The sequence below is a fragment of the Mastomys coucha genome, unplaced genomic scaffold, assembly GCF_008632895.1.
Source record: "Mastomys coucha isolate ucsf_1 unplaced genomic scaffold, UCSF_Mcou_1 pScaffold22, whole genome shotgun sequence".
Classification (NCBI taxonomy): domain Eukaryota; kingdom Metazoa; phylum Chordata; class Mammalia; order Rodentia; family Muridae; genus Mastomys; species Mastomys coucha.
In genome coordinates this window covers 121530077-121557311 of record NW_022196905.1, presented here as the reverse complement: position 1 = coordinate 121557311, position 27235 = coordinate 121530077, and the positions used below count along the sequence as shown (strand labels likewise).

The window sequence follows — 27235 nt, the reverse complement described above, 5'->3', positions numbered from 1 at the left end:
CCGTCAGGCTGCACGCACAGAGCATGAGAAGGTCCTGGGTTTTGTTTTCTTGCGTCCCTTCAGACCACGTGTGTGCATTATTAATTGATGCACCGGGAGCCTCCTGCTGACCAGTACTTAATTTCAAAGCCTCTCATAATTAGAAAAATTAAGATGTATTCTGATATCAAAGCTTGTTTAGGGAGAGAGGGGAGCATTCATTATTTATTACGCTTGCAAGGAATGCTGAGCCGGGAGGCCTGGATTTAAGGTCACAAACTCCCCTTTCGGAGGGAAGCAAGGAGGCTTGTAGATGGGACTCAACCATCAGCCAGAACGGTGGTGGCAGCTGCTACAGGATCTCATGCTGACAGGGCTGGGGCAGTGGCTCAGTCAGGAAAGTGCTTGCCTTAGAGTCACGAGGACCTGAGTTCCATTCCCAGCACCCACTGGAAAGAACTTCCCTGTGGCTAAACACATGTGTAGTCTCCTGGCGCCAGGGAGGTAGAGACAGGAGACAGGAGGATCCCTTGGGGCTCCCTGGCAGGCCAGCCTAGTTTCCTTGAGAATTCCCAGCCCATGAGAGGTCCTGTCATAACAAAACAAACAAACGGGGGCAGGGGGTGGGGCAGCAGCTAAAATTATCCTCTGGCCTCCACAGGCACCCCACCACCTGCACTCATACTTGTACACACACACACGCGCACACACACACACACACACACACACACACACACACACACGCGCGCGCGCGTGTACTCTAAGACTCTCGTGCAAAAACTCATGCACACCTAATTACTATTGTAACCTTACTCTATCAGGTCGAATAAATTTCAACCAGGAGACAGTGCCTGAGATTAACACGCAGCACTTTTCCCGTCAAGAGGAAACAGCCACATATCCTCAAAATTATTGTTAATTAAATGTTGAATGCCTTTTATAGCTGGCAATATAAATAGCAACATTTATGTGGGCGGGATTTTATTTTTATGTATTATGTACACATTCCCTAGTAAGCTGGTGTTCTTTTCCACCATAAAAACGTAACATATTTATTCCTACCACGTGGCAGAACAGCATTCACATTAAAATTATTCCAGGGTCTTAGCACCTGGGAATATTACTTTACGACCCTGGCCGTATCTGTGATTTATCTGATGTGAAGGGCTGGGCTGAAGCCAGGGTCCTTGCTTACTATCACCAAACAGGGCCCAGTACTATCAGGACGCAGGATAATTTTAGAACAAAATCCTCAGTGATGGTGGATAGGCTCTGGTATTATTTATTTATGTGTTTTCTTAACAGTAAGTCTTGGAAAAAGAGGGTCTGAAGCAAGAAAGACTTAAGCTGGATATGGCTGGTTTAATGAATGGGCACTGGAAAAGAAGGGGAAGGAAAGAAGGGAAGTAGCCAGAACTCCCTTCCCACAAAAAAAGGAAGGAAGGAAGGGAGGGAGGGAGGGAGGGAGGGAGGGAGGGAGGGAGGAAGGAAGGAAGGAAGGAAGGAAGGAAGGAAGGGAAGATAGATCTCTCTGGCTCTGCAGTGACTATGTATTGAGCCTGAATGCTGCCCCCGTGAGTGGCTAAGCCATTTGCCACCCATTTGTTCCTGGTCAAGGACAGTCTATAAAGTTCCCCATCTCCTTATCCAAGGGTCTTTGCTTTGTAGCTCCTGTTGGAGTCGAGGCCCACTCCCCATACCCCGTAACGGCAGGTGGACAAGCGGCCTTGTTTTCCTCAGTGTGGGGCGTCAGGGTGGTTGTTTCAACTTGCAGGCAAAGCTTTGAAGGAGACTTTAGTACGCGGTAGAAGTAAAATCTAGGTTTGTTGTTTTGTTTTTGTTTTTTTTTTTTTTCTTTTCTCTCTCCAAGTCACCTTGGAAAATGACACAGAAACTTGCTTGGAGCAGCCTCCCACTGAGGATGAGACACCAAGGACAGAATTGTAAGGCCACTGCAATAGGAAAGCCACCCTGGACCACCTAGCCCCAGCTCAGCACTGGGCTCACTGAGTGAGCCACTAGCCCCAGCTGGACTAGCAGAAGCGCCCACATGGGACTCAGCCATGAATACCCAGGAGTGCAGTCCAGAAGTTACTTTTTCCTTCCTCTCAGATGAAAGAACCAGCTTTTAATGCAACGTGGTCTGAGGAAAAGTCTCCCACGGATGACCCTATTTGTCCATACTGACTATGGTGCTGTGGGGTGAGCCCAACCCATTCTCTTGACTCAGGGACAGAGAAAACCCGAGACTTACTCCCAACCAGCAGAAGCTGGCAGAGGTCAGGAGCCATGACAAAGGTCAGCGGTCATGGCAAGGGTCTGTGACTCGTCCCGTACTCCATGGCCTCGCACGATTCCAGGCTATGTGTGTAACATCAGGCTGCCTATCTGTGACCTACCACGGGGCCACTACACCAAACAGACCAAAGAACTACAGAGTAAAGGTTTCAGGGAAATGCCTGTGGAGTGCGCACACTAAATGGGGGCAGAGGTTGATTTGCAGTCGGCCAACCTGGAGCAATCACGGGTTCCACAGAGCTGTCACCGCAGAGCGCACCAGAGTACTGACTTAAGCATGTCAGGTGGCCTTGAGAGAGGGGCTTTCTCTAGGACCAGTGATGGCCCCCCTTAAAGTCACTCACTGAGATCAGTAAACGGCAGAGAAGGTACACACACCAAGACAATGAGAATAAAAACCATGCAAAAAAAGAAAAAAAAAATCCACACAGGTCTTCAGAGAGCTCAGAAGTGAAAGAGCACAGATGCCCTAACTTGTGAGCCTTAGGAAAACCTCCCATCCTGGCAGTGAGTAGCCAGTGAGGGGTGGGGTGCATACTCAGTAAGTCACTCAGAAACACAAAGGACACAGCTGAAAAGATGGAGGACCAAAGCTACTTCCCAGGTTGCAGGTATGCAGAGCCTAGCACAGACACCAGCAAAAAGTTGTTTGTTTTTTTAAGTGATACAAATAGCCATTGTTTATCTTCAGACAAGTAAGGAAGTGTTCCCAGAGTTGATTCTCTTTCCCTGTCATCCTCTATTTTGGTAGAGATTGTATCCATTCTTTAAAAAAAAAAAATATATATATATATATATATATATATATATATATATATATATATATTCTTTGAAAATCTTCTACAAGTATACAAAGTATCTCAATCCTATACACACTCTTCCCCCCAGCCCTCAACACATCTTCCCAGCTTTATCTCCCACTTTAAAAACAAAACAAAGAGAAAAAAACCTCACTAAAATTAGTAGCACATAATTTAGGATCATCCACTGGGTTGTGAGCATCCTAACTACATTACTCCTAAGAATGCATTACTCTCCCCTGCCCCCACAACCATCAGCTGCCAATAGATTCTCAGCCAGGGCTGCATCCCTTGGAGCCCCTGCCCTCTGTGCTGGAGTTTCATGTGGCTTGATCTTATACGGGTCTTATGCAGTTAACTGAATGTGTCGGCTTGAATGAGAAATGCCCCCCGCCCCCCGCATTGTCTTAGGCATTTGAACACTTGGTCCCCAGTTGGTAGTGCTGTTAAGGGAGGTTTAGGTGGCATGGCCTTGCTGGAGAAAGTAGACTACTGAAGGGCAGACTTTGAAATGAAAAGGGACTCTACAACCACTTTTAATTTGCCCTCTGCTTTGTGATTGATTGCAGCCAAAGATGTGAGCTCTCAGCGTCCTGCTTCTGCCCCATGTGCGGTGTTATCTACACCATTATGGACACTAAGCCCTTAGAACTGTGAGCACCTACATAAGTAAATAAATGAACAGTTACCCACTTTCTTCTGTAAGTTGCTTTGGTCATGGTGTTTTATCACAGCAACAGGAATGTAACCAAGACACATAGCTGTTGCCGGTTCATGGGTGCGACGACCATGTCCTGCCCAGCAAACAGCATTCCACAGCTCTCCTCCTCGCCTTCCAGCCCTGTCCTCCAGGAACTTGGGACTGATGAGGAAGCCGCTCATTCACAGATGATTAAAAGAAGAAATGAAAGCTGCAGATCTGGTGCTATGGTGGGAACCCATCTCTCCCCTGGGCTGAGGAAAGCTCTCCAGCAGAGGAGCTAGCATGGGGATGGCACTCCGCTCAAAGACCAGCCTCTGTGGGCCACAACCGGTGGGTCTTGGGTGGAGGAGGGCATGGTGGGTGCGATGGTAGGCCCCAGCATAGCCTAGCATGTATATCACTCCCTATGTAAGACGGGAAACACAGAGGGTTCTCAGATGTGGAAATAATCTCCATTATTTCAAACAGGTACCTCTTTGCTCGGGGCCAGGAAAGGCACTACAATGGAAGTGGCTGCTGAGATAAATAGCCCTATTAGGATCAGGTGCTGCCTGGCAGAGAATCGGACACAGTAGATACTGAGTTCAGCTCTGTCGTGGAGACAGAATGCACAGTACGTGGGGACAGTAGGAAATACAAGCAGAGGCACCAGGCCCATGACTGAGCCTGCTTGCAGCCCCCACCTTCCCCTCCAACATTATTACCTTTCCAGGGACAGCCCAAGGGTGTCCTCTAAGGGACACCTGAGACACCTGATGACTTTCAGGGTGCTGACCAGCCAATACCTTCTTCATAGTGAACTCCCACGGAGGAGCACTGTCCTGCTCTGATTCAGCCCCGGGGCAGGGATGCCATTAGATCTGCCCTACACCTGGGTACCAAAGCTGTCCACACGTCTCTGTGCTTGGAGAAGGATCCTGCAGTGGGATTGGTTGAGCCCTCATAGGGTACAGAGTAGATGTAAGTACAGGGTACTAAAAGAGTGAGGGAAGGAAGAAAAGAGGACCCTCCCCTTTCTGTTCCCTCTAGGTCACAACTGGCCCCTTTCCCAAGTAGCAGGCCCATCCCTAACTCATCTTTGTTTCTGCAACAATAAAGAGGCAAGTTTGCGAGTCGGCAGGTGACTGTGCAGAAGATGGCAGGGACACCATGGAGGTCACTAAAGAAAGCATGTACCTTCCCCCCTTGTGTTTTGGGAGAATTCTTGACAAGCAGGACTCACCTGACATTGCCCCCAATGCCTTGGTACTCAGGCCTACACCTAGCCCAGGAGATGTTAAGGTCCAGGCTGGAGCTCACCCCAGGTGCAGCTTCCATGGTTCCTGAGGCATGAGCCCCATCTGGTGGCCCTTTCTATCCAGCCACATTCATCAAGCCCAGGTTCCATGGGGCTTTGCCTCTGCCAGACTGTGTTATTTGTCTCCAGCATAGGGCAGTTGTGGGCCTCAGACAGGAAAGGTCTCTTCTGATGAAACCAGGATGACTAAAGGTTGAGAGAATTCTATTTGTGTGTGTGTGTGTGTGTGTGTGTGTGTGTGTGTGTGTGATGCGGGGGATGCGGGGGGCGGAGGTGGTTAAGTGAGAAAGTACCAGAATTCCTCCTGAAAGAGCAAAAGGGAGGAGGGAGAGAGAGACAGAGGAGGGAGGGAAAGAGAGATGGAGGAGGGAGGGGAGGATGAAGGGATGGAAGAAGGAAGGGAAATGGACAGAGTCACAGAGACAGAAGAAGGTGAGAGCAACTATCAACATGTGTGTGGGGGGGACATATTTGCATAAGGGTATGCCCGCATGTGTGCTAGCTTGTGCGCATGTGTGTGAATGACAATTTCTGCATCTCTCACCTGGGAGGATCTCAGACCAAGGAGCACAGACCAATCAATCTCTCAATCCTTTCACAGTAAGGTGACAGTCAGGACTCACAGAGCTAACTCTGCATGGTGCCTGTGCACCACACAGGCAGGCTGGGCTGGACTCTTCCAAGAAACCCAGCCAAGGCCCAGGGCCCCTCTGTCCAACACTACAGTCTTGGTCTACTCTGTTGGGACCTGTGAGCGTTCAAATGCACAAGGATAGAGAACTGGATGCTTAGTGACTCTTTAGCTAACTTCTGGGGGTTTGCACTCCCCCTGCCCCACAGATACAAGGTTTCTCTGTATAGCCCTGGCTGTCTTGGAACTCACTCTGTAGACCAGGCTGGCCTTGAACTCAGAAATCCGCCTGCCTCTGCCTCCCAAGTGCTGGGATTAAAGGCGTGAGCCACCCCCGCCCAGCTGCACTTTTTTTTGTTTGTTTTTTAACATATAGAAGTCAGAGGACAACTTGCAGAAGTCAGTTCTCTCCTCCTACCATATAGGTCCCAGGGTATAATACTCAAATCATTAGGCTCGGTGCTAAGTGCCTTTACCACTGAGCAATCTTGCTGGCTCTAAGTCCGAATGTGAAGTCTCTCTCGATTCAGTGATCTAAAATCTTCTTCAAAGCGATTGGCATGGCATTTGCTGCTTCCAAAAGGAAGGGTCTTACCTCCACCTTCTGGATGAAGGAACAGCAGACAACAGAGATGCCTACAAGCCACCGTAGGTTTCAGACGGGAGCAAGACCCCTGAGCACTGCCACCTTCCAGGTGGAACACAAGTTTGAGAATGGCATTTCTCCAGAGTCTCTTGCTTTCCCCAAACACAATCAAAGCCATCCCTGCTTAAGAAATGTCTTTAAGAAAGACATAAGCCTTGAGAAGGGCATGCAGCTCAGTAGACAGATTACCTGGTTGGCCTAAATCTGATCCTCAGTACCACATACGCTCGGCGGCCATCTATAATCTGTGCACTGGAGAGATGGGATGGGGTGGGCAGGAGGATCAGACATTCAAGGTCATGCTTGGCTATATAGTGAGTTTGAAGACAGCCTGGGCTCCATAGACATTGTGTGTGTGTGTGTGTGTGTGTGTGTGTGTGTGTGTGTGTGTGTGTTTGTACATGTACATATACATATACATATGTACTTTAAACATAAGCTGGCTGTACAGAGGTAGCTCAGACCTTTAATCTTAGCCCTTGGGAGGCAGAGGCAGGAGGATCTTTGAGTTTGAGGCCAGCCTGGTCTACAAAGTGAGTTCCAGGACAGCCAGGACTACACAGGGAAACCCTATCTCAGAGGAGAGGGAGAGAGAGAGAGAGAGAAAGAGAGAGAGAGAGAGAGAGAGAGAGAGAGAGAGAGAGAGAGAGAGAGAGAGAAACATAAGCCATGTCATGTTGGCCACTAAGGATAGGAGCTCAAATACAGCACATCCTTTATAAACATTAACCACCACCACCATTCATATCCCCAAATTTATTTATCTACAGTTGTTTAAAGAACAAAAAGAAAACCTTCTAGCAGATCAGCTTGAACCGCCCTCGGAGAGCCCAACCCTGGCAGAATATGAATTCACGGTTTCTATTAAATATCATATAGATCTTAATTTTGAAGCTATAAAACTAAACTGTAAAAAAACACCTAGGAAAGTCACTGGACTCCTTCCTTCTTCTTAAATGGAGAAATAACCAGATTGTTGAGGTAATGCGAGATCAATGCTGAGCTGGTTAAGGAAGCTTCGTTTAAATTGAAATTTTCCAGAGGTGAAGTGTACAAAACCAGAGATTATTTTGTCCCTACAGTGAAATGTGTTTAGTCATCAACTTTTTAGATTAAAAAAATAATAGACCTAGGCATAGGTATTGGATAAAAATATAGTGATATATTATATAGCTAAGATATACCTCCACATTAGCTATAGAGAGAGATTACATATAGAGAGAGATAGATGGAGATATGCATGTAGATATAGATATAGATATAGACTCAGAGAGAGAGGTAGAGGTAGCCGTAGATGTAGTTGATTTACTTGCCTCTCCAAACAAATGCCCTGTGTTGCTGATTTTTTGTCACCTGGGGAGAGGGAACCGCAATAAAAGAATTGTTTCCATCCGATTGTCCTGTGGGCATCCCTCAGAAGAATTTTCTTGGTTGTTGTTTGATGTGGGGGAAATGCAGCCCACTATGGGCGATGCCACTACTAGGCAAGGCAGTCCTGGGCTGTATAAGAAAGCAGGCCGAGCAAGCCAGTAAGCAGTGCCCTTGTTCCTGCTTGAGTTACGGCCCTGAATTCCCTCCGTGATGGACTGTGACCCGGATGTGTAAGGCACATAAAACCTTTTCCTCCCCAAGTTGCTTCTGGCCATGGCATTTACCACAGCAATAAAAAACTAATCCAACCATTCCCTTCCAGATTCTTTGTTCCTGTCGGCTGGTGGAGTGAGTGAGCAGGTTCTGGCTTTCCTTCACTGCTAAAGAACAAAGGTTTACGGGCAGGCGCTGTCTCAGGTGCTGAAGTACCACATAATGCGGAGACTCAAATTCTGAAAGTGAGCGGGCACCAAATCTCCATTTCCCACTAGCAGACACTTTGAACGGTTGAACCCTCTGAAGGGGACTGGAGGAGAAGGTTGGAGATAGAGAAGTGTCAACAAGTAGACAGATAAAGGCTGAGCACCCTGTACCGCAGAGCTGTCACCAAGGATGAGCTTGACCTTCTCATCCTCCCGAGTACTAGTTTTGAAGTTACGTACTGCCATGCCCAGCTTCGGGCAGTGATGTTGCCTGAATCCAAAGCTTCATGCATGCCAGGCTGGCACTTGACCAACGGAGCCTTATCCCAGAATCTAAAATCGTCCTCCTTCTAGTGGCCAATACAGCCATGTTCTTCAGTCCAGGTTTGCTGCATGATCCACAGGTTCCCCCTCCCCACGTCCTCCCTTACATTGTGCCTGGACCAATTAAGTTTTTATAGTCAGCAAACCAAGATCCCCTTTCTTTGATGACCATCCACTGAGCTCCCAAACTTTGCCCAAGGTTCCTGGCCATGCACCCCATCCCCTTGCACAGACCCTAATCTCCCAATCTCTCTGAACACTTCAGTCTTTTATCTCCAGCCCTACATGGGAAAACCAGGCTTCTTTATGTTCTCAATTAAGGAATAACAGCTAATGCAGAATGAGTAACTATATTTAGCTTGACTTCAGAGAGCGTTTATGCTTACCCATTATTTATGTGCTATGCATTGCATATACATATTTTAACTCCCAAAGCCAGTGGTCTGACAGGACAGTTCTTCTTAATAAATGAAGTGCTGGCTCTCATACATATCTGAATGCATATTTGAAATTGCTCTTTGCTTTCCCTGCACCCAAGTCTAAGTTCCATGGTTGATTAAAGCAATGGCAGCCCGGAGTTCCTTAAGGCTGGCGTTATTTGTTTTTAGAGCAATGTATCCCAGCATACACTGGGTACGTGCGACATCCGTGTCTCGCACACTATTTTGGAGTGTGAAGAATCGCAACTCTCCCCGCACAGAACCAGGAAGACTCAATGTTCTAAACAGGCATGGTGGCGTGGATACCTGTCATCTCAATACTGGGGGAGCGGCGGGGAGACCAAGCCAGGAGAAAAAGTTCGCTGAAGCCAACGTGAAGTTGGTGGGTCCAAACACATCTGAGAGTAAGTTCTAAGGTCTGTAGTGACGGGGGTGGGGAGTTTGGGGCTGTCTCTGGGACTCGAGGGGAGGGCTGGGACTCACCTGAGAGGACCTGAACAGGAGAGAGGCAGGGTGCTGTGTCACCAGCTCCCCGAATATACCATGTCACAGAGCATCAAGTGGCTAGAGGACCTTCTCTTCTGTTCTACCCTGTTTCCAGACAATGACTTAGGAAAACACTAGCCAGAGAAGTCCTTGTGCATTTGTCTTTTGTTTGTTTGTTTCTGTGGGGTTACTTATGTTTTGTTTTGTTTTGTTTTGTTTTAGACAAGGTCTCATATAGGCTAGTCTCCAACTAGCTATATAGCAGAGGTTGACCTTAAACTTCTGATCCCCCTGCTTTTACTGCCTGAATGCTCTGTGACAGACAGGTGTACACCACCATGCCTGGTTTATGCATGCCAACCGAACGTTCAGCCAGCTGAGCTAAAATCCTCAGGTCAGAAGTACCCTGGAAGTCTAGATGCTGCGTGTCCCTCCAGAGTGAGAACAGAAGCCACAGAATGTGCTGGACAGCTCTCCCTTTGCCGGGAGCTGCGAGGCTTCCAAGAACCCCGAATTCACAGGCATTCCTCACACAGACAGAACTCATGCCAATGAGGCAAACACAGGGAAAGGACTCTCTTTACCTGAGGGTTGGAAAACAGCAATCCCGTGACGCCGTGCTCTACCACAGCCGAGTTCCCAGGGATGTTCCTGGCCAGCACGGGAACTTCCAAATCCATTGCCTGTGAAGACGGGAAGGAGTGAGGCTGAAGGTGGCATCTAAGAACCAGGCAAGAGGGCCGGAAGATGGCTTAGGGGGTAAAGTGTTAGCTCTGTAAGCATCAGGACCTGAGTCCAATCTCCCGGGCCGCGAGTTAAAAACAAAAACATAACCAGGCATGGTGGTGTATACCTGTCATCTCAATACTGGGGGTGCAGCGGGGAGACCAAGCCAGGAGAATCCCTGGGACTTACTGGCCAGCCAGTCTGGCCTACTTGTCAGACTCCAGGTTATGAAAGACCCTATCTCAAAAACTAAGGTGGATGGGGCTGAAGAGATGGCTCAGAGGTTACGTGTGCTTGCTGCTCTTGCAGGGGATTTGAGTTTGGTCCCCAGTACCCCAGCTGAATGACAGTTTACAATCACCTAGACTCTAGACCCAGGGGCTCCAGAGCCCTGTCCAGGCCACCACGGGTGCTCCCACACATGTGCACAATCCCCCACATAGACATGCATGAGCGTGCATAACTTAAAATAAAAAAAAAATAAATCTCTTTTTAAAAAATGGCAAATTCTGAGCACAGACAAGTTCTGAGAATATGTGAACACATTGAGAAGTTGGTCCTGATAGCGCTGTAGCTGGCAAAGCCACACGATAGACAGTGTTTGGAAATAGGCCTGCTTGCGCTCAGAGTAAATTCACAGAGCAAGCAGGGAAAGACAGAGGAGGGGCAGGGCCTGGCACTGGGGGGACAGACACACAAAATGTCAGGACACAAGACACACAGCTTCCCTTTATCAAAACAGACTCACCTGGCCTCCCTAGACTAGATCAAGCTCCTCTTATGGGGTGGACAGAACCTCTCTTTCATGCTCTCTAATACCTGTGGCCAACCCCCCGTCCCCATCCTTATTAGAGCTGTCTGGGGCTTATAGAAAGTCTGGGGTTGGTGGGGGCGGGCAGTGAAACAGAGTTTCTCTGTGCTTTAGCTGTCCTGGAACACACTCTGTAGACCAGGGTGGCCTCAAACCCACAGAAATTCACCTGCCTCTGCCTCCACAGTGCTGGGATTAAAGGTGTGTGCCACACTACACCTAGCTGAGATAGTCTTCATCTTCCATGGCGTGAGGAACACAACTGCTGGGACCTGCACCCCATAAAAAAAGAACAGCCGGGCTTTAGGGATGCACAGCTCACCTGCAGGTGTGGCTTGTAAAGCTTGCAGCCAGGCGGTCCTGGGTCAGACTGCCCTATCTCTATTTTCTCGAAGAAGGACTTGCTGCAACTTTGTGGCCTGGGTGACCACTGCTAGCATGGGAGAACAACTTGATCTGAAGGTGTTCATACAATCTCACAGAACTGAGCAGAGAATGGCTTGGGTAGAGGTTGGCCAGTGGCTGGCAGTATATTTCTTCTACACAAAGACCACTCAGACCCCTTGCAAATTCCTCACCTCCAGCAGCTTCCACATCCCAAATAAATGCCCTTAGCAAGTCTTTCTAGTTCTGACATTTGAAAAATAGCTTCGGCTTTTCAAACGAATAAGGAATGGTCCTGTCCCATGCCCCCACATAAAGTCAATCTCTATCTCACCACCCTCCCCCATACGGACACATACCTTGGCACCAAAATGGCACAAGTGTTTTAAAACTTACTGGGTCCTTCAAGGTTCTCAGATCACTAGAGCTAGTGTGACTGACTAAGGTCAAGCATGCTCCTCCTTGCTCTTAGCTTTAGATCTTCCACCCCTCTTCCATAGAGGTCCTAGAACCTAACCCAGAGGTTTTGTCTGCATGGTGACTACATCTATGTGGGTGTTCCAGACAGGAAAACTGGGACCGTGAAGGCAGCCCTTCATACCCTTTGTGTGTAGAGGAGCACGTGCGGATGTGTAAAAGACAAAGGGAAACTTGGAACAGCCATCCTCAGAAATTCTCCACCTCGGTTTTTTTTTTTTTTTTTGAGACAGAGTCTCTCACTGGCCTGGAGGTCACAGACTCTATTGGGCTGAGTGTTCAGCGAGCCCCAGGGGTCTGCCTGTCTCCCTTCTCAGCCTTCTCCGCCTCTGGGATTACATTCACAAAGCAACCATGCCTGGCTTTCCCTGTGGGGCCTGGGCATTGGACTCAGCACAGCAAGCACTGAATTGACTGAGCCATCTCTCCATCTCCTCCTTTAAGGTAATTCTAATGGGTGGGGGTGGGGTGGGGGCGGGGGGCTGGGTATTTCAAATCCACAGTATGCTTGAATGGGAAAGGCCTGCCAGGCTTTTAGCAATAATCACCCGGCTGCTGTGCATCTGGCTGCCATTTGTTCTTGACATGTTTTCAGTGAGAAGCGTGTATTTTAGCCAATGGGCGTTTGAACTTGCCTGCTCAAGAAGGCAGATTCAGAAAGGTTACAAGTTCACTTCCTGGACCAGTGATGGGCGGGTATTCTGTGATTAACACACTGGCCATCTGAAGGGATTCTGAAGAGGTACGCTTACCACGCCCCCTAAAATCAACTTTTATTCAGAGCCCGTCTCCCAAAGGTTATTTTGCCTGGCCCAAGGAAGGCCACATGACACTTCAAGAGCATCAGCATTGCTGACAGCTGCCTTTCCTGTGAGGCAAGCCGAGTGCCACAGCGGTCACTCCACAGAGAAAGCTGGATGTTCTGCTCGGCAAACCACTGAGCAGGCTCCAGGCCCTTGACCTTTTCTTAAGAAATAGGAGCAAGGAGCGGAGTGTGTATTTACATATGGAAGAACAACTGGGCACCTTCCCTGCACTGGTTTAAATGTTAGCTGCTTGGGGGTGACAAACTGCCCCAGTGGCTGGGGCTGAGCACCCAGCCAAGGCTGACAGTTAGCACACAGCACGGGCTTCTTTGCGGGACCCAAACATGACACAAGGCCATGTCGTGCACTTTTAGAGTAACTGATGCAAATTCATACTCGCTCCAGAGTATCCAGACGCCCTCTTCTGGTATCCACTGGCAACTGCACTCACTTGTATGTACGCCCACACAGATGCATGTAACATTTGTGTAACTTAAAATTTTTAAATAAATCTTTTTAAAAAAGAAAGAAAGAAAAGTAGGGCTGGTGAGATGGCTCAGCGGGGAAGAGCACTGACTGCTCTTCCGAAGGTCCTGAGTTTGGATCCCAGCAACCACATGGTGGCTCACAACCACCCGTAATGAGATCTGACACCCTCTTCTTGTTCCTCTAAAGACAGCTACAGTGAATTACACCAGAGCGAGCGGGAGGGGGGGCGGGGCCGGAGCGAGCGGGGCAGCAGAGGCTCACGGCCATCTATCTGTACAGCTACTATGTACTCAAACACATAAAATAAATAAAAAATAAAATCTTTAAAAAAAAAATGTAGAAGAGCAAGAACAATCCACATTCTGGGCATTCAAGCTGCAGTTACCTCCAAGATGGCTGCTGACATGCCCTCAGAGACTGAGCTGTTGACCAGCGCAAAGCAGCTCTTCACCACTGCATGCAGATCCTCCTGGCCCATCTCTTGGATCAGCCGCACCCCTGCAGACCTGAAAAAGACAGAGCAGAGGTAGTGTAGCTGTTTCCCACTCAATGTTATGTGAACAATTAAGACCCAACTTATGCCGGGGCGGTGGTTGTGCACGCCTTTAATCCCAGCACCTGGGAGGCAGAGGCAGGCGGATTTCTGAGTTTGAGGCCAGCCTGGTCTACAGAGTGAATTCCAGGACAGCCAAAGCTATACAGAGAAACCCTGTCTCGAAAAACCAAAACAAGAAAAAAAGAAAAAAGAAACCCCGTCTCAAAAAAAAAAAAAAAAAAAAAAAAAAAAAAAAGACCCAACTTAAACATCTAGTGAAACTGGGTCCCTTGTCCCTGGCAGGGAAAAAAAAATGCAATTTAGAGAGAGACACTGATCAGTTATCTCCAAAGAGTCTATAGCAGTCTGTACCTTCTTATTCCAGATACAAGTAAGCTGTCTCATTCTTCCAATTTTTTGTTAAGATTTATTTACGTGTATCAGTGTTTGATTGTATGCGTATGTACCATGTGACTGCATTACACACAGAGGCCAGAAGAGGGCACCGAAGATCCCCTGGAACTGGAATTACAGGTAACTGTGAGCCATCATGTGGGTGTTGGGAATTGAACCTGGGTTCTCTGCAAGAGCAGTCAATGCTCTTCATCAGCTGAGCCATCTCTCCAGTCCCCAAACCTTTGTTATTTTAAAATAATTGCATTTTTCCCTAGTGTCATCGGCTAAAACAACTCAGTGATCTTCATTAAATCAGGTAAGGGGGCATGCACCTAGGGCCCAGTCACACAAGAGGCTTCCGATCCTGGTCCAGCCTGGGATATGCTGCAAGATCCTTAGCCAGAAACAAAGTGCTTTGCTTTGGCCTTTACCAGACGACTAGGAAGAGAGAGTGTCTTCCACTTTGAGTGCGTCCATTTATTGGCCTCTACCCTGGAGCCCAAAGCATGACCTTGGGAGATCACAGTGAACATTATAGGAGGCTGCACTTGCAGTCTGCTTCGAGCAGAGCTGGAGATTTCGTAAGCTGGGGCTCCTGAACGGCTCACTCTGCCACACAGGATTCCTAGTGTGCAAGATGCCGCCAGTCTGAAGATGCCACCTGCCCATCACTCTTACCTCCTCACCCGGTCTTTCACTTCCCTTGTAAACACTGGATCTACCTGGAAAAAAAGAGGGACAAGAAACACTTAAAAGTGGCTGGCACTTGGCTCAGCAGGAGCAGACAGGCCCTTGCTACAAAAGCCGGAGGACCTAGATTTGATCTCAGAAACTCACATGGTTGAAAGAGATAAGTGACTCCCAAATGCATTCTCCTCTGCCTTCACATATGCACCATGGTTTACACACACGCATACACACACGCACACACAATTTGTTTGAAAAATTTGACTCTCCAGGTGGGACCAGGTGGTAGAACAACTATCATGCGCAAAGCCAGTCCAGTCCCCAACACTGCATAAACCAGGTGTGATAACGAAAGCCTGTGACCTTAACACTTAGAAGGAGGCAAAAGGATCGTGAGTTCGAGGCCATCTTCTCCGGCATGGCAAACTCCATCCAGGCCAGCCTGGGATATTTGAAAGTTTTGTCTGGGGCTCGGGTAAGCCTGACCTAAATCTAAGTCCTCAGCACACGAATCCTAACAGGATCGAAGCCCATCCAGTTGTTCTGAAAGGAAGAATATACAAGTAACAGAGGAGCAGCCCAAGTCCAGCCCTTATACAAGGAAGATAAGGAAAGAGAAGGGGGTGGGGTCTATGTGCACCACCCTCTATGAGCATTGAGCCCAGGGAAACCCCAGGGTTTCAAAGGACAGTGGAGAGTGCCTACAGACAGGACCATCCTTCAGGGAACGGCTTGCTTTCTTAAATGATGCAGGTGGAATTTGTCATAAAAAGCAATCAAGGGAATGAGTGGGAAGCCTTCATCAAAGCAGCCCAGTGGAACTGAAGTTTGTTTGTAGTGGGGAGCCTTCTCAGAAGTACAGTTTTAAAACCAAGGGCATGCCCCTAGGCTGATGAATAGCAAAATGTGTTTATCCATGTGAGTATTATTCAGACACAAAGAGAAAGAACTGCATTATGTAGTAACATAGAGGACTCCAGAAAACATTCTGCTAGGCTAGGCATGGCACTGCACACCTGTGATACAGCACTGGGGGTGGAGGCAAGTGGATTGGAAGTTCAAGGTCATACTTGGCTACGTACAGAGTTCAAGGTCGGTTCCTTTCCAGGAGGCAGAAGAGTCTCTCATCAATCTCCTTTCAACGCACCACAAACTCTTCCCTGAGACATCTGACAGACTGCATCTGACTGACTAACTCTGTCAGATTGCTCCCGAGGTGTCTCCTGTCTGACTATTATCAGCCGTGAATATGATTTTCAAAAGAGCTGAAAAGCTTTTTTCAACACAAAACTGAGTCATCAAGATAAAGATGGCTCAGTGGGTAGAGACACTTGCCATCAAACCTGACCTGAGTTGGATCTCCAGGACTCAAGTGCACCGTGGCACAACTGCCTCCTCCAAAACAAATAAGTAAATACATGTAATTTAAAAAAAAAAAAGATTAGGGGCCAGGAATGGTGACATTCACCTTTCACCTTTAAAATCCCAATGCCTGGGAGGCAAAGGCAGGTAGATCTCTTGGAAGATCGAGGCCAGCCTGGTCTACGTGGTGAGCCATCCAGAGATGTACAATGAGATCATGATTCAAGAAGAAAGAAAGAAAAGAAGAGAGAGAGAGAAGAAAACGTATCTTAGGAGGAACAGAGAGCGAGCTCAATGGCATCTGCATGCACACACACACACACACAATTGAAAATATAAATACATCTTTAAAACTTTTTAAAATCCTAGACCTTGCTTCAAAGACACAGCAAGGGTGTGAACCCAGCTCAGGAATTCAGGATGCTAGCAGCCCCTCCTGACTGTGGCTCCAGCCAGGCTGCAAGGAAAGTAGATTCAATTCCTGTTCTCATTTACACGTTGCCAATAGCCATCATGAATTACAAGCACACTGGCTAGCTGAAAGCAAATGCCGGAACAGCTAGCTTTATAATGCCAGGTGATATAAAGCCTTTTGTCTAGAAACTCTGTTTCGCTTTCCTCTGATGGGAAGCCTGTGTGGCAGGCCTTGAATCCTTCCGACTGCTAGGATGCCTGCTCAAGGACTGATGGCATAGGGCTTACTGACAGCCCTGGGGCCACTATGTAGCTGGAAATTTGTAGGGCTATATTGTATCAAACAGGAATGCTTAAGAATTTGCAATTATCCCTAGGAAGATCTATGCAAGGAGGAGCTCATAGCTATGAACAACAAATTGCTACTGTTGTAGCTGTTTATAATTAATACTCAGTAGCCACCTAAGCCAGAAGAACGTGAGCTAAGCATTTTAAAATCATTAACTTATTTCTAGCAACAATGTCATTACTGAACACTTGTATACAGGAGGACTCAAAGAGGTTGTATAACTTCATCAGAGTCCCAGAGCAGGAAAGCCTTTAGGCTAGTATTCTAGTCTGGGCAGACTAGAAGCCAAGCTCTCTAAGTTCTGCTTAGTTTCATCTGATAATTCTTAGAAAGCTCAAGGGACAGAGGCTGGAGAGACGGCCCAGTTGGTAAAGCGTTTGCCTTGTAAGCATGAAGACCTGAGTTCAATCCCCAGACCCCACATTTTAAAATCTAGGTGTCAGGGATGGAGAGATGGCTCAGTGGTTACTAATAGCATTAGCTGCTCTTGCAGAGGACCAGGTTTCCAACATCTATGCTGGGCAAACTCAAAACCATCATTTGTAACTGCAGTTCCATGGGATCTGACACCATCTGCTGGCCTCCAGGAGCCCCTACACTCAAGTGGTGAATAATGTATATGTATGGTGTGTGTAGGTATATGAACACACACACACACACACACATACGCAGAGACATATTATAATCAGGCACACACATACACACAAAATAAATAATTTAAACAAGGAATTATGGTACATGCTCATATTTCCAGCTAGGGGGGAGAGGAGTAGAGGACACTTGACCCTTCCTGGAGAGTAAGCATAGTAGCTAACTCTGTGAGCCCCAAATCGACGACAAAAAAGGTAGATGGCCCTCCACAGGAAACTGCTCCCATAGGCAGCGAGCCCACAACCGCGGGAGCACATGCGCACACAGACACACACGTGCATATGCACACAGGCTATAAAAGCCCGTGAGGTTCCTGCCACTTCCCTCACTCCTCCCTCTGGCCAACCTGTGCCTTGGTCTCCAGGAATCATCATCCTCCAGGATGCAGCTGGTGCCCTGTCTCTAAAATGCTTTCACTCTCCCCGATGGGTCCTGGCCAGAAGCAACACCTCCCCCAAAACTATCCAGCCTGCTACCTGCCACCCCCAGGGTCACCATCTATGATAGCTCTGCCTCTCTTTCCACTGCACTTCCGTCTCCTTCCCTGGCTCCCATGCAGTGACTAGAACAGTCCTGTGCGTGAGAACTCCCTGTTGACTTCCCACTCCTGAGGCCTCACGCTCAAATTATTAAGGAACCAACACAACCCTAGCATATTACAATGTAAAAGTCAACCTTTCAATGAAAGCTCCCTTCTGGGCTGGCAATAAGGCTCAATGGACAAAGGTCTTGCCACCAAGCACAATGACCTAAGTTTGTTCCCGAGGATACACTCCCCCCAACCTGGAACATTGTAAGAGAGAATCCATTCCTGCAAGTTGTCCTTTGAGCTCTAGACACGTGCATCATGCTATGCACGAGCACACGTGTGTGTGCGCGCGCACACACACACACACACACACACACATTAAAAAAAATGGAAAGCCTTTCCTTCTACATGTTAATTTTCACCTTAAAATTTTACATGGGTTAGTTTCAGCCAGCCCATCCTCTTTTTGTCTTTATTAGCATGCACCGGCTCTCAGGATGAACTGTCTGGAGAAAGATAATTTGTCAAGGATACAAGTCTCGTTCCGAGATGGCTGGAATGCAAAGCTGGGACGTAGCTAAGGAGTGAAGAGCGAGTCTTAAGATGAAACTACAATTGACGCCGGCTTTCTCTGGGTTTACTTTCCACATCGGTTCACTTTCAAATCTCTTAGTGAAGCCGGGTGGAACAAAACACAAGATAAAGAGGAAAGGAGGAGTGGATGTTTTTATTTAATGAAATTTTTAAGGGGGGGGGGGAAGAAGCTTTGAAAGCAGCAAGAGAAAAATTCTCATTTCCTCCTTCCAAGCTTGTTTATTTCCTAACAAAGGATATTGTTTCAACTCTAGGGCTTAGGGGAAATAATCTTTGCTATAAGAAGTTGCTGGGGGAAGTCATTAGGCTGTCATGCCCAAAGCAAGCGTCCCCCCGCCTTCAGCATGCCTCATCAAAGAGCTGGAGAAGGTACCGTACAAGATGCCCTATGAGTGGAACACGTGCTTCTCTCAAACAGAGGAACTGAGAGATCAAAGGAGCATTACTAGAAAACCCAAGATGAATTCAGAGCATCCGGCAGCTAGAACAGGATCCAGGCAGTCAGAGCAGAGAGAGAACATTGGCTTTAATGGTCCCTTATGTTTCCTGTACTCCCAGGACACCCCCCTTCGCCCCAAGAACAGGAAGTGCTCGCTTTCACTAATAGCGAACCAGGAAGCAGGTGCTACTATTTTAAGCATTCCTACTTTGAAGATAGGGAAACTGAGGCACGTGGTTAAGTCAAGAGCACTCAGGTAACTTGGGCATGTTACCCTTCAGACAAGCCACTCGACCCAGCTTTTCTCACAACACAGAGGCAGGTCTGGCCCAGAGATGGGGCAGAGTTAATTGACAGGCCATCAGGTAATGGTAGTGAGACCTCGTCAGGTGCCAGGCACCCATGAGCTGCATATTCATAATGCAGGTCAAACATTCATATACATAAAATGAATCTTGAAAACAAAACGTGTGTGTACACAGACCGTTGGGATTTTATTGTAGTGGCTATTGGTGTTCAGCCTCTCATCTCAACCCGCCAGTTCCTGGCTCATCCTCCCTTCTCCCCGCTGAACAGGGTCTGGCGAGTGGCCTCACAGGACGGTCTTCTCCCTATGAAAGGACACCCTGACACCCTCTTCCTGAACCTGGAACAACAGCAGGTCTTAGAAACAAAGTGGGAGAAACACTTTTTAATCTTAGGCACCCAGCCTTGAGTGACACTTGTCCCAGTGAGCTGTGTCATGCTCATTTCTAGGCCGTTTGATGTCCCCAGTGATTTCCTCATTGAGCTCTGAAGATGAGGTATGTCAGTGAGCCTACACAGTGTCTTCATTAGAGTCTAACACACAAATGGGACTCCTGGAAGGAGATAGAGGTAGTCAGGGCCGGACTCTGCTTCACAGGTCGTGATCTAGCCAATTTTGCAACAAGCCATAGGACTTGACCTGGAAAAAGCTAAGTGAGCCTGCTGAGCATCCCACTTACACTGTAAGTGCTATTTGAGAATCGAGTTTTGCAGAAAGCAAGAAATGGACTAGAAGAAAGTAGACTCATATCAGGATCCAGACAGGAAGATTCAGGAGGGTAGGGGTTGGTATTAATGCACTGTATGCTTTGGCCATTAAAAGAAGAATTTTAATGTGTCCTGACACATGGTCACTTGGCAAACCCACCTCATCAGTACGTGGGTTCTTGATACTACAGCAAATACTCAAAGTACAAAGTGGCTTAAGTCTTCTTCTGTTCCAGACTCAGAACAACGATAAACTGAGCACTTGGGTGTGAGCATTACAGATGTGTAGAGGTTTAGGAGTGGTAAAGAATGAGTTTGTTCTGAGAGCATATTTGAGGACCCGGACCTGAGCCAAAAACATCACCGAGGAATCTCATCTCAAGAGCAGCAACCAACCATGCAGGCCTCAGGAGGGAGAGCCTCTGACCTGCCTCCATCAGACTGGCATGTGACCAAGCCTGTGGGGAATTTTCTTGATTGTTGATTGCTGTGGGGAGGGCCAGCCCACTGTGGGTGGTGTCATCCCTTAGGTGGGCGGTCCTGGGTTGTCTAAGAAAACTAACTGAGCAAGCCCGGAAGGAAGCAGCAAGCAGCGTTCCTCCATGGCCCCTGCTTCAGTTTCTACACCGTTAGAGTCCCTGCCCTGGCTCCCCTTCATAACGGACTGTGTGAACTGTAAGCCGAATGAACCCTTTCCCTGTCTAAGTTGATTTTGATTATGGTGTTTAATCCCAGCAACAGAAAACAAACAAGGGCTGGAATCAGAGAACCGCATCTTGCTGGCCATGTTGGTGTTTTTGTTTGTTTGGTTGGTTGGTTGGTTGGTTTGGTTTTTTGTTTTTGGTAGGAGGACTGTGGAAGGATTTGGGAGCTTGGGGCTGAAGGAGCCATTGAGTACTGACAGTTTGCTGTTGTGGGAGGTCGGAGGTTAATGCTGAGAGCAGCATACATGATGGAGACCCAGCTTACTGGTACCTAAGGAGAGGTTGAGAGTCTCTTAGAAACTCTAGTGGGACCATATTCCTTCCCGTGAGGTTTTAAAATTGCAAGTCTCTGGTTCCTGGTTCTCTGGGACAGAAAAGCCAGCTGTGATTTATTCGGGAGAGACTACGGCTTTCTGGGAGGTGTCTCCTTGGGGGTCAGCACTCAGAAGCCGTGGTCCAGGAGGCCATGGCTGCGGCTCAAGCTGGCAGTCAAATTTAGAAAAGTATGGAGATTTTCCCCATGGTCCTTAGTGTGAGGGTGTAGGGGACTTAGGAGAACAACCTGTGGCGGGGCTGGAGTCCCTTCAGAGAGGTCGGGAGGCTACTGGTGGAGGTAAAGCCTCAGCTGTAACAGAGGCTTCAGGCTCGAAGGGGTCATGGAGAGAATGTGAGGCTTGATGCCTTAAGGCAGGGTCGAATCCCTAAAACAGCTTTCCTCAACCTGTGAGTCGTGACCCCTTGCAGGGGAGGGAGGAGCACGTCAAATGACTCTTTCACAGGGAGGGTGAAACACAGATATTTACATTATGACTCATAACAGTAGCAAAGTTACAGTTATGAAGTTAGCAATGGAAATCATGTTATGGCTCTGGGGGGGGGGGAGGAGAGATGACCACAGCATGAGGAACTGTGTTAAAGGGTCACAGTATTAGGAAGAATGAGAAACACAGCTGTACTGGTTGGTTTTGTGTGCCAACTTGACACAGGCTAGAGTTATCACAGAGAAGGGAGCTTCAGTTGGGGAAGGGCCTCCATGAGATCCAGCTGTGGGGCATTTTCTCAATTAGTGGTCAAGGGGGTAGGGCCCCTTGTGGGTGGTGCCATCCCTGAGCTGGAAGTCTTGGGTTCTATAAGAGAGCAGGCTGAGCAAGCCAGGGGAGGCAAGCCAGTAAGGAACATCCCTCCATGGCCTCTGCATCAGCTCCTGCTTCCTGACCTGCTTGAGTTCCAGTCCTGACTTCCTCTGGTGATCAACAGCAGTGTGGAAGTAAGCTGAATAAACCCTTTCCTCCCCAACTTGCTTCTTGGTCATGATGTTTGTGCAGGAATAGAAACCCTGACTAAAACAACAGCCCTAAAACAGAGACCAGAAAGAAAAGGTACAGCCTCAACTGCAGTGGTGACCTCAGGACTGGGGTTCATGGAGGAAGGAGGGAAAGGAAGGGAAGGAGGGGGAGACAGTCAGACAGACAGACTGAGGCTAGGCAGTGAGAGAGACCACCAGTAAGGGTGGAGCCTTAGATGCAGGAGCAACCCCAGGATATTGAGGATGCCAGACAATAGAGTGACCACTCAGGGACGGTGGCAGGGTAGAGCTCACCTGAGCATGCAGGACAGAACCTAGTGCTGGGACAGCCTAAGCACCTTAGAGCCTGCTCCATGAGGGCCCCACTTGATGGACAATGATCTGTTTATAGTGTTGGAGTTTGATTTTGCTCTGCCCTGATGCTAACTGAGCCCTGGCTCCTCCCGCCTAAATTGACAAGCGTGTAACTTATTTTGGAATTTGGTAGGAAGCCACAGCTAAGAGGCTTAGATATTTTAAAGAGACTTTGAACTTTTAAAGTGTTGGAATTTTTTATTTAAGACTGTGGGGCTTCTAGTGTTTGCTATAAGTACGAATTATATCATGTCACTGTGGCGTCTGACAGGGTTGCCCAGTGTTTGTATGTGTGCATAATGTATATTTTAAATCCTTTTTATGTGCCTGGCTGCACACGTATCATAGCACAACATTTGGCAATTGGTTCTCTCCTTCCATTATGTGGATCCCTGGGATTGAACTTGGGCCATCAGGCTTAACAGCTAGCGCCTTTACCCACTGAGCCGTTTTACCAGCCCCTCCCCTCTTGGTTGTCTTTATTAGCACGTCTTCTTGCCTCATCCTAAGAGGTAAACACGATTATTCCCAAAGTCTGGGAGAATGCATTGAACAGGGGTGCATGCCGGGAAGGGCCACAGGGAACTGAAAGAAGACAAATAGATGAGACTCTGGGAGATGCTGTAAAGCAATCACTCAACTCTGGGGGCGGGGCATGTTTCTGAAGGAGTGAGTGAAAGTGAGGCTAGCTGCTCAATGAATGCGAGAATGGCGCATCTCCTCCTGGATAGAGGCTTTGGGGAGCCACCAGAAAGCCACTAGACTCCCTGGGCCTCCTGAGGTCGCAGAAGCAGGGAAGCAGTTGCAAGCGAGAGGAGCTGCCTGCTAGTTGGGCAGGCAGCTCTAGAGCTGTATCCTCACCCAGGCTGGGGGGATGGGGAGACTGATGATGTATCAAGCTGCCCTTAAGTCCTCCATGCTCCTGCCACCAATCATCTCATTGGTTCACCAAGACAGACTGGTATACATTAGCTTCCTTGGTCTCTGTCTGGGTGTCCATTAGCAAACACTCCCAGCTTGCCTATTACCATCTGGCCTAACAAAGCAAAGCGGTAGGAGGCGTGGCTCACACTGCAACCTTGAGAATTCTACTCAACACCCCACAGATGATGTGTCTGTCTCAGTTCACCTGAGTCCTGCTTAAATGTGCTGTCACTTGGGTGACCTACAGACTTAGCAGGGAGTGGCAGAGGTAAAAGGCCAGGATCAGGGCATTCATTCGCTGGCTGCATATCCCCTGAGGTGTGCTTCCTGGTTCATAGGTGGTGGCCTCCCTGGGGCTCCTTTTATATGGGCCCCAATCACATAGATGAGGGCTCCCTCCATCCCCTGGATCTATTTAGTCACCTCCCAGAGGCCTCATCTCCTTACATTGCAAGAATGGATTTCAGCAGAGGAGTTTAGAGGGAACAGACACAGACTGGAAAGCCTGGAGGGAAGCCACGTGAACAGCTGTAATGACCATGTGGCTAGGAGCAGAGTACACTTTGTTTTCCAAACTGCTTGGGGCAAAGGAAAGGCCACATTCACGTGGTGTGGTCGCAGCACTGAGGAGGGACCAGGAGATAGGGCAGGTGTCTGCTCCCCCGTGCATCTTGCGAGAGTCAACACAGGGCAGAGAGGGGCAGTTTCCTGGCAAGAGCTACCACATGTCAAACTTGGTGTGTGTGTTTGGGGAAGAGGGGAGACAGCCAGGGGGTGTCTTGTTCCCAACAGCAAGGTCCCTAAACAGTGGCCAGCAGCATGATCTGACTGAGTTCAGGATCACTTCTGCAGCCATAGTTTGGGCTTATGCAGTGACTTAGATAAACTTTTGTCTTCTATATTTCAAAATTCCTCTTCATAGGGCCCACTGGCTTTCCCGTAAGAATTATCTAATTATCCTTTGCAGCCGTAAATTAGTTTGAATTAATTGTAATCTTTACAGTAAATCAGCCATAAAAGAGATCAGCAGATAGAATCTTTGGCCTGATCTCTCTCTCTCTCTCTCTCTCTCTCTCTCTCTCTCTCTCTCTCTCTCTCTCTCTCTCTCTCTCTCGGTGGGGGTGGGGGTGGGAGTGGGGGTGTGTATGCACACATGTCACCCACATGGTTTTGGGAACTGAATCCAAGGCCTTGCACATACAACTTTGGGGAGTGCTCTACTACAGAGATACGACCCAGATGGTTTTCGTTTTTAAAACATATTTTATATGTAAACATCTTCTGCATGCATGTAAGCATGGGCACCATATGTACACATTGCCTGAAGAGCCAGATGAGGGCATTGGATGCCTTGGAACTGGAGTTACAAATGGTTGTGAGTTGCCATTTGAGAGCAGGGAACCAAACCCAGGTCCTTTGGAATAATAAGCCAAGGCTTTTTAACAGCTGAGCCATCACTCCAACCCCATACTTTTCTTTGTACTTTTTTTGTTTGTTTTTCATACTTTTCAGTTTTTTAAAAAGGTAAATTATTAGCCAAAGGAGATAGCTTAGCAATAGAGGTGCTTACCACCATGCCTGACACCCGAGTTCAATCCCTGGGACCCACACAGGAGAAAGACTCCTGAAGGGTGTTCTCTGACCTCTGTGTGTGTGGTATGATACATGAACAGCCCCACACACATAGCACAAATAAATAAAAAATTTCCAATAAAAAAAAAAGCAAACTTACTTCGGTTTCTTAAAAAACAAAAAAACAAAAAACCAAAACCTAGATATGTAGAAGAGGAACATGAACCAGTTATAGAAAATGTATTAGGCCAGGAAGTGGTGGTGCACACCTTTAATCCCAGCACTTGGGAGGCAGAGGCAGGTGGATTTCTGAGTTTGAGGCCAGCCTGGTCTACAGAGTTAGTTCCAGGACAGCCAGGGCTACACAGAGAAACCCTGTCTCGAGAGAGAGAGAGAGAGAGAGAGAGAGAGAGAGAGAGAGAGAGAGAGAGAGAGAGATGCCTCTGCAGTTAGAGTACATACTGCTCTTGAAAACAACCCGAGTTCCATTCTGAGCACCCATATTAGGCACCTGACAACCACTTGTGAATACAGGTATAAGATATCAGTGCCCTCTGTTGGCCCCAGTAGGAACTACACACACACACACACACACGCACACACACACACACACACACACACGCACGCACGCACACACACACACAGACACACACACGGACACACACAAAAGAAAACAAAGTCAAGAGGAAAAAAACCCAGCCGTCAGATAGACATTCACAGCCCATGAACTCACCTCAGGACCTACAATCACCATGTAAACATTGGGTGTCTCTTGATGCCATTCTTGGGAAAAGAAAAAGAAAAGAAGAAGAAAAAAGACTTAGGATGGAGCTTGCATGGCTTCAAGTCACAGCTGGGGAAACAATTCAGCTTAACTACAAATTAATCCACAGTTGAGTTTTGTTCTCTTAGCTTATTAATCATTCATTCATACTAGCCAGGATAAATTTCATTTATTCAGAACACCTATGTGTGTCACTGTAGGCTTTTACTTAAAAAAAAAAAAATTGTTTCTTTTTGGACCGAAGCAATGGCTCAGTGGTTAAAAACACTGGCTGCTCTCACAGAGGACCAGAATTTAGTTCCCAGCAACCACATGGCAGCTCCCAATCAGCTGTAACTCTAATTCAGGGCAATCTGATGCCCTCTTCTGGTATCTACAGGTACTGCATACACATATAACACTGGCAGACAAACACATAGAATAACAATAGAAAGACCTTTTCCAATTTATCTGACATCCTTCACACTTGAAGCTGCAGGTCTACACAGAGATATCAATCCCATAAGTTACCAAACAGTTACTGGCTGTCTCCAAAATGATCATCTCAGAACAGTCTGCTTATACGCAATGAACAAAGACAGGGAAGGTCCCACTGGGCGTGACAGCTCACACTGCAACTCTTGCCCTTGGGATGCTGAAGCAGGAGGATTGAGAGTTGGAGGCCAGCTGGCACATCTCTGCTTGCAGATTCCCCACACCAAGGAGGGCATGACACACACCTGAGAATGCATCCACCAGGTACAGAGGATCCTTCACTGGTCTGAGCCCACAGATTATAAGGAATATGTACAGGTTGTCTGCACTTTGGTCGATCTCTGCAACATAAGAACGTGGGACACTTCCGTGGGCATGGAGGGTACGGCTAAGTTACCCAGCAACAATGACGACATGGCAGCAAGCAGACCAGAGGTCTGAAGCTCACATTGGCTTACACTTTCCTGCCTGTAGTGTGTTCTCTAAATGCCTTGCTGCACACATTAGTTTCTCCAAGCATAGGTAATCCTGAGCTTTACTCTAGCTATGAAATGCAAGGTCTCTGCCATAGAAGGGGAAGGATGGGGGTTGCAAGGGGGGGGTGGGGGTGGGGGGATAATCCAGCCACTACTGATAGGAATCAGCAGGCCTAGGAAGGACTTGGGCAGTTTCCGTTGATACAACTAGAAAAGAGACTTACGGATAACTTGGGAATTCACAGATGCGTGGTAGGTATAAGCATATGTCCCTGGGAATGGGAAATGCACACATACGTCTCCCCATCCTGTTGTTTTTTCTGCATTTGCCAGTTGGATTTGTCAACTTTACCTCAGAAAACTGTAGCAGTTCTAAAAGTAGACATGTATGTTTATCGTGGTTTTTTTTTCTCTCTCTCGTTTGTTTATGTTTTGTTTCTTGTGGGTATAGTACACGAGATACTGTCTCTTATATTAGTCCAGGTTGGCCTCAAACTTGCCTCGAATTTCTGATTCTCCTGACCCCACCTCCCAAGTCTAGGACTACAGGCATACCCAATTCATGCAGTGCTGGGACTAAA

At 47.8% G+C, this 27235-nt stretch overlaps 1 protein-coding gene across 1 annotated transcript in view; it reads right to left on the bottom strand.

The window, feature by feature from the left end:
- Glt1d1 (glycosyltransferase 1 domain containing 1) overlaps positions 1–27235 on the bottom strand; it is a 74260-nt gene that overhangs the window by 4502 nt on the left and 42523 nt on the right. The window contains exons 7-11 of the mRNA XM_031338039.1: positions 26424–26519; positions 25654–25703; positions 14700–14743; positions 13476–13596; positions 9982–10080 (exon numbers count right to left, since the gene is read on the bottom strand). Of these exons, the coding sequence (XP_031193899.1) occupies positions 9982–10080; positions 13476–13596; positions 14700–14743; positions 25654–25703; positions 26424–26519 (410 nt within the window). The remainder of the gene's footprint in view (positions 1–9981; positions 10081–13475; positions 13597–14699; positions 14744–25653; positions 25704–26423; positions 26520–27235) is intronic.